Source organism: Mastomys coucha, unplaced genomic scaffold, assembly GCF_008632895.1.
Source record: "Mastomys coucha isolate ucsf_1 unplaced genomic scaffold, UCSF_Mcou_1 pScaffold20, whole genome shotgun sequence".
Lineage (NCBI taxonomy): Eukaryota > Metazoa > Chordata > Mammalia > Rodentia > Muridae > Mastomys > Mastomys coucha.
The window spans coordinates 51679213-51687465 of NW_022196903.1; the positions used below are offsets into that span (position 1 = coordinate 51679213).

General features: G+C 41.5%; 1 protein-coding gene and 1 pseudogene across 1 annotated transcript; one reads left to right on the forward strand and one right to left on the reverse strand.

Moving 5' to 3' along the window:
* Positions 1 to 242: 242 nt before the first annotated feature.
* Positions 243 to 1384, reverse strand: LOC116098974 (heterogeneous nuclear ribonucleoprotein H2-like). Its single transcript, XM_031382011.1, is given in 1 exon segment — positions 243 to 1384. A coding segment is annotated over 1 exon segment (1074 nt). The 5' UTR covers positions 1379 to 1384; the 3' UTR covers positions 243 to 304.
* Positions 1385 to 3223: 1839 nt separating this feature from the next.
* Positions 3224 to 3952, forward strand: LOC116098129 (annotated as a pseudogene).
* Positions 3953 to 8253: the final 4301 nt, after the last annotated feature.

The window sequence follows — 8253 nt, forward strand, 5'->3', positions numbered from 1 at the left end:
CATCCTAGATGGAGATTTTCAGTGTTCAGAATTGCTGAGCTTAAAGTTTGAAAACAATCTTAACTTTCACTTTACAGTAAGCACGAATCACAAGCTTGTAATGCGAAACTGTTAAACTTAAAATTTTGTTCTCTTAAAAAAAAAGGAAAAAGAAGAAAGAAAGAAGCTGACCAATAGTGATCAGAAGCAATTGTATTTCCCATTTACCAATCATACTGGATATGATGACATCCTCCCTACTCTATCCAGTTCCTATAAATGTAGCTTTTATTCCTGTAGATGCTATCTGATGCTCCCTCGCTTCCTAAGCGAGGTTTGACTGATAGTCACTTGAGTTTTCCTGAAGAACTTGGTCATATCCGCTCATACTGCTCTGACCACCATAACCCCCTCCATAGCCACCACTCAGCTGCTGGCTGGCCGGACCTCCATAGCTAGACTGGTTGGATAAACCCATGCCTCCCATCATCTGGCTACCGTAAGCACCACCACTTGCCCTTGCTGTAGAATTCAAAAAGAGCTCCACATAGCTATGATCATAAGCTCCTCCACTTGTCCCTGCAGTAGAATTCAAGAAGAGCTCCACATATCTGTGCTGCATATTTGCTTTATCTTTTGCCATAGCTGCCACAGCATCTTCATGAGTAGCAAACTCAACATCTGCCTCACCAGTAACTCTTCCATCAGGTCCTATTTCAATGTGTACTCTCATGGGATTAAGAGGTGAGAAAAAATTCTAAATATCATTCTCGGTGGCTCTGTAGGGTAACCCCCTCATGTGTACACAGTGCCCTGTGGTACTCTGGAAACTGGACCCGCCATCTCCATATCTATGATCAGACATTCCTGAGAAACAGTAGTTTAGGTCTCTTCCAAATCTATCAGACCCAAAACCATACCCGTCATTATAACCTCCATAATCATCATAGCCTCCGTACCCTCCTCCATAGGCACCCCGCCTCATTCTTTCAAACTCGGCTCCTCTGCCAATGCTATTATACCCTCTTCCAGCCCCTGGCCTATCATACGGACCTGGGCGCTGCATAGTCATGAGCTTTCGAGGTGGATCATAGTGGGTTCGGACTTCAGCTCGGCTACTCTTGAAGATTTCGATGTACCTATGCCCTATTCTTTCCTTGTGTTTCTTTAAGGCCTTCTCAGCTATCTCCTGTGAAGCAAACTGCACAAAAGCTTCCCCTGTGCTCCGCCCCTGAAAGTCCACTGGCAGTGTCATCCCATTTGGCACAATTTCCAACCCTGAAAAGAACTGAACAATTTCTTCCTTGCTACAGCCAAATGGGAGTCCTCTGAGCCGTACAAAACCATCATTGGCAGTATCAGGACTATTTGGACCTGTATGCTTTAACACCCAATCCATTTCAGAACTGTTCTTTTAACAAATTTCCTGATGTATGTCCAGGCTGAGCAGGAAAGAGTATGGTGATGAAGTAAAGACACTAGTCAAGGAAATGGAGCCCTGTGTGCTCTAGCCAGTGCCCACAAGGCCCCATGTGTTTTACTGTGATTAGCTTTCTGCCAAAGTCCTGTGTTTGAAACCTAAAGGCCATAAGAAAGACTAGTTTAATTGCTCTTAATTGTCACTACCATGTAGTAGGAAACAATGCCAGAAAAGGAAACCTAATGTCTATAATTCACAACAATGTAAAGGACAGCTGCGTGTGCCACACTGATCCTATCCAGCTGCTTTTGAGCAAGCATTTGTACTAGGGGCAGGAAACAATCCTAAGGGAAGCCAAGAGAGAAGACATGTTAGAAATGCTACTTTTTATTTATTAATTTTCATTCATTCATTAATGTATTCACTTTACATCCCAATCACAGGTCCCCCAACTCCTCCCAGCCCCTTATGTACGCCCTCCCTTCATATTTCCCTTCCCTTCACCTCTGAGAAGGCAGAGGTCCCCATTGGATATCAACCCTCCCTGGCAACTCAAGTCACTGCTAGACTAGGTACATCCTCTCCCACTGAGGCCAGATAAGAAAGCCCAATTAGGAAAACAGGATCAATAGGCAGGCAAGAGTCAGGGTAAGTCTCCCCTTCAGTTGTTGGGGACCTGCATGGGGACCAAGATGCATGTCTGCTACATATGTGCCAGGGGCCTAGGTCCAGCTCTTCTATACTCTTTGGGTGGTGATTCAATCACTAGGCATACTGACAGGTCTAGGGTAGTTGACTCAACTGGTCTTCTTCTGAAAGAATCCATCTCCTCCTCAATCCTTCCTCAAGTATTCCACAAGACTCCACAAGTTATATCTAATGGTTGGCTGTGGGTCTCTGCATCTGTTTCAGAGAACCGCTGCGTGGAGCCTCTCAGTAAACAGTTATGCTAAGCTCCTGTCTACAAGCATAGCAGAGTATCATGAATAGTGTCAGGTGCAAGAATGTGTAGTTAAGAACATCTGTCCCAACACCAGGAGTATCTGGGACCAGCAGGACCCAGGCACACAGGAACTCCACCAGCCCAGTGGCACAGGTTGCTTCCGGTCTGTCTAGGCTGGTGCCCTGAGCAGACCTTGGGAGCAAAATCTGCAGCCAATCCCACAACACCAGAGGTAGCTCCACTCCCAGGCGTTCTGACACACCCAGGATCAGAGGATCAGAGGCCTGTGCCCTGAGCAGACCTTGGGCACAAATTCTGCAGCCAGTCCCACAACACCCAGAGGTAGCTCCACTCCCAGACCCTCTAACATACACAGGATCAGAAGATCAGAGGTGAAGAGGATACATCTGTCCCAACACTGAGAATAACTGGGGCCAGCGGGACCCAGGCACACAGGAACTCCACCAGATCAGTGAAACTGGTTCCTTCCGGTCTGTTTAGGCTCGTGCCCTGAGCAGACCTTGGGCGCAAACTCTGCAGCAAGTCCCATAATTCCCAGAGGAAGCTGTACTCCCAGGCACTCTAATTAGCCCAGGATCACAGAATCCCAGAATCCCAGAATCACAGAGACAGCTTGACTCAGGAGTTCTGACACAACCAGGATCACAAGAAAGACAGACTCCTGTCAGATTTAGCCAGGATAGGTAGCACTAGAAATAACCAGATGGTGGGACGCAAGCTTAAGAATATAAGCAACAGGCTCCAGAACCATGCGGGGCTGGTTGAGCCTTCAAAGTCCTAAAATGTGCGGCCATGGGTTCGGGTTTATTGATTGAATTCTGCTGGCGCAGGATCTTCTGCAGAAAGAGAGAGCTCAAGAGATGGAGATGAACAAAGGGATTTATTTAGAGCTGTGGAACAGGACACCCTCTGATGTGAAAGAGCTGGTCCTGGATAACTGTAAGTCAATTGAAGGCAAAATCTAAGGCCTCCCGGATGAGTTTGAAGAACTGGAATTCCTAACTATAATCAACGTAGGCCTCACCTCAATTTCGAACTTACCAAAATTAAACAAACTCAAGAAGCCTGAATTAAGCGAAAACAGAATCTTAGGGGACCTGGAAGTATTGGCAGAGAAATGTCCGAACCTTAAGCATCTAAATTTAAGTGGCAACAAAATAAAAACTCTCAGCACAATAGAGCCACTGAAGAAGTTAGAGAATCTCAAGAGCCTAGACCTGTTCAACTGTGAGGTGACCAACCTGAGTGCCTACCGAGAAAACGTGTTCAAGCTCCTGCCCCTGGTCATGTACCTCGATGGCTATGACAGGGGCAACAAGGAGGCCCCTGACTCCGATGTTGAGGGCTACATGGAGGATGACGATGAGGAAGATGAGGATGAGGAAGAGTATGATGAATATGCTCAGCTAGTGGAAGAGGATGAGGAGGAAGAAGGGGAGGAAGAGGACGTGAATGAAGAGGAGGAAGAGGATGAGGAAGGTTACAACGACAGGGAAGTGGATGATGAGGAAGATGAAGAAGTTGCTGAAGAAGAAGGGAGTCAGAAGTGAAAACGAAAACCCGATGATGAGGGTGAAGAGGATGACTAAGGGGAATGAACCTTTTGGGGGAAATTCCTATTGTGATTTGACTGTTTCTACCCATATCCCCTCCCCCTCCTATTCCCGAAACTTATTTTTTTATGATTGTAGCATTGCTGTGGGAATGAGAGGGGAAAAGTGTACTGGGGGTTGCTGGGGATAGGGTTGGGAGGGGGAGGAATAAAATACTATTTTCCTGCCACACACACACACACACACACACACACACACACACACACACAAAAGAACATAAGCAACAGAAACCAACGTTACTTGGAACCATCAGAACCCAATTCTCCCACCATAGTAAGTCCTGGACATACCATCACACCAGAAAAGTAAGATGCAGATCCAAAATCACTTCTCATGATGATGATAAAGGACATTAAAAAGGACATAAATAACCCTCTTAAAGAAATACAGGAACAGCTAGAAGCCCTTAAAGAGGAAACACAAAAATCCCTTAAAGAACTAACTACAGAAAAACACAATCAAACAGGTGAAGGAAATGAACAAAACCATCCAGGATCTAAAAATGGAAATAGAAACAATAAAGAAATCACAAAGGGAGACAACCATGGAGATAGAAAACCTAGGAAAGAGATCAGGAGTCATAGATACAAGCATCACCAACAGAATACAAGAGATAGAAGAGAGAATCTCAGAGGCAGAAGACACCGTAGAAAACATTGACACAACAGTCAAAAAGCAAAAAGGAGCAGGGGGAGGAGGGAGGGAACAGGGGTTTGTTTTAGTTTTTGGTTTTTTAATTTTATTTTATTTTATTTTTATTTTGGAGGGGAACCTAGGAAAGGAGATATTGTAAATAAAGAAAACATCTAATAAAAAATAAAAAAAAAAAATAAAAAGCAAAAAGGTCCTAAATAAAAACATCCAGGAAATCCAGGACACAATGAGAAGACCAAACCTAAGGATAATAGGTATAGAAGAGAGTGAAGACTCCCAATGTAATGGGCCAGTAAATATCTTCAACAAAATTATAGAAGAAAACTTCCCTAACCTAAAGAAAGTGATGCCCATGAACATACAAGAAGCCTACAGAACTCCAAATAGACTGGACCAGAAAAGAAATTCCTCCCATCACATAATAAAAACACCAAATGCACTAAACAAAGAAAGAATTTTAAAAGCAGTAAGGGAAAAAGGTCAAGTAACATATAAAGGTAAGCCTATCAGAATTATACCAGACTTCTCACCAGAGACTATGAAAGCTAGAAGATCCTGGGCAGATCTCATACAGACCCTAAGAAAACACAAATTCCAGGCCAGGCTAACTCAGCAAAACTCTCAATTACCATATATGGAGAAAACAAGATATTCCATGACAAAACCAAATTTACACAATATCTTCCACAAATCCAGCCCTACAAAGGATTATAGAGGGGAAACACCAACATAAGGAGCAAAACTACACCCTAGAAGAAGCAGGAAAGTAACCTTTCAACAAACCCACACAAACCTAATTCCACCTCTAACGACAAAAATAACAGGAAGTAACAATTACTTTTTCTTAATATCTTTTAATTTTACCAACTTATCCTAATTGATTCAAATTCAAAAGTATGAGGAATTGAAAATTTGATACCTATCATCTGGTGGTATCTCTAGTTTGGTAATTAGAGAAATAGATCCAATATTGCACAATCCATATACACTTTCTGCTTGTTTGTACCTGACAGTGTCTTGCCAGGTACCACATAACAGTCTTGAAACCATGCTTCTCCTATCTCAGCCTATTAGTAGGATCATTTATTTCATGTTTTTACACTATACTATGGTTTTCAGAACAGCTTACATATTTCAAAAGTATTTATATACCCAAAAGAAACATAGACAATTAAATTGGGAGGGAGCTTGAAAGAGAACAACAAAGAGTGAGACTGAATGCTTTGTTTGACGTTTGTAATTCTTGTATCAAGTTTGAAGAAGAGGACTTTAGAAGTTACTCTTTCTCTGAGATGAATGCTTTTCCAAATTATCACAGCCAATGAACCAGATTCTTAGCCTCACCTAATGTCTGTGCCACCCTCCAAGCAGAACCATTGTTCATTGAAACAGTTGGTGAACGACTTCACAGATAGACCATCTTAATATATACACCATTTCTTAAATAAATGTAACCTGTTCTCTGTGGTCTGAGAATGAAGACAATCACTCCAGTCAAATAGCTTTGTCCATAGCAGGAAATCTGTATCCAAAAATCATGCCTACAGTTCACTCCTTGGCACAGCAGAACTGTCAACTCTTAGCTTAGCTACTAGGAAGGTAAAATCCTTTGGTGATGTGAGGGGCATTGAAGTACAATCTTATTACAGTGAATGCCAATGTCTAAAAATTGTTCTTATTTTGGGCTTCTACCACAGTAAGAGCCAAGATTTTAAACACTATTAAAAACAAAACAAACAAAAAGACTTTATTTATGTTCATTAAAAAAAACTAGTAGTGATGTATTATTTTAAAATATACAGCTAATATGTTTGGAGTTATTTAAAATTTATATTGAGAAAAATGTATGTATTTTCAGTATTTCAGTAGTATTCAAGCATCTACATAAGACTGTTTGATTGTTTTATATCAAACAACTTCTATACTACTCATTTTTATTGTTGCAATATTTTATAAATTTTAAAGAATATGACAAAATTTAAAAAAAGGTATTGCAGGTATTGAAGGGAGGGTCTCTGGAAGGAGTTGGGGTACAAAATGGAAAGAGAATATGATGTAATTCTATTTACTTAAAATATGTTTTTAATGTTAACAAATTCAGATAAACTGAAATTATGTATCTTTTCTCATCATAATGCAATAAAACTTAAATCAATTTAAAAGATAGTGTCCCGAGAAACCCTGTTTTGAAAAAAAACAAATAAACAAAAAGTAGTGTCAGGTTCTTACCCATGTGATGGGTCTCAAGTTGGGCCAGTCATTAGTTGGCTATTCCTTCAGTCTCTGCTCTTTGTTCCTGTACATCTTGCACACAGGACATATTTTGTGTTTGAGGCTTTGTGTGTGGGTTGGTGTCCTTATCCCTCCACTGGGAGTCATGCTTGTCTACAGGAGGTAGCCACTTCAGACTACATATTCCCTACTGCCAGGATTCTCAGCTAGAGTAGACTTTCTGGAGCCTCCCCAATCCCAGGTCTCTAGCATGTCCTAGAGATTACCCCCTATTTACATCCATTCTCCTGTCCTTCTTTTCCTGGCTTTCCCTACATCTGATTCACCCCTGCTACTCTCCCCTATCCAGTTCCTTTCCTCCATCTACCTCTGATGACAATTGTATTTCCCCAGCAGTGTTATTTTTAATTATGCATAATGTTATACAAATATGACTTGTGGATTAGTTACTTTTCTCATTGCTGTAGCCTGACAAAACACACACACACACACACACACACACACACACACACACCCCATATAGGGTGATAATACTCTTCTCAAAAGACATATACTCAACTACCTAACAAACTCCAAGTGATAGGCATGGCAGTCCCTTAAATTGTTAGTCAGAGTCCAAGAAACTTACAACAAAATATAGGCTATTGCCATTGCCCTTGGATGCCTCACAGAACTTAAAGGTAAGACTCCATTGCTGAAAATACCAAATACTTTGGACACAAGACTTGAAAGAACTGAACCGTAACTGATCTGGAAGCCTCCTCCATGAAAGGTAGATCTTTTATTATCTGAAGATTCTATGAAAACTGCCAAGGAAAAGAGCACTTGGTAGTCTTAGATAGCCATAATGCCTACAAACCACAACAATGACCAGCCTAGAAAGATACCCCACTGGTGCAATAGTGACACTTTTATCTTAGAGATAACTAATGGCTGTTTAATTGAACTTGAGACCCACTCAACAGGATAGAATTCATGGCTGGTACTGTAAACTTAGCCAACTACTCATGGCTTAAGAAATCACAGCCTGAGACGAGAGCATACCATGTTCCTAACTGTGTTCTAAGGCTCTCAGCCTCCATCAAAGACTTTTCTTTTTGGAATAGATGGAGAATATTATAGAAATTTCACAACTGGTGAAAATGTAAAACATAACTGACTGCAGACTGTCCAGACTCAGCTGGCACATCTACAATCCAGCCCCTATACTTAAGCCTCAAAAAATACCATGGGAGGGGTGCAAACATTTTAAGAATCATAGGACCAAGATTTGTGCTGCAAGATAGTGTTTTCTAGACATGACAGGGAAACTGCTGTCATAAAATCTCAACAATATGGTTGTCTAAACTAGACTTGCATAGTAACAATACCAGTTGACATGCCAATGAGGC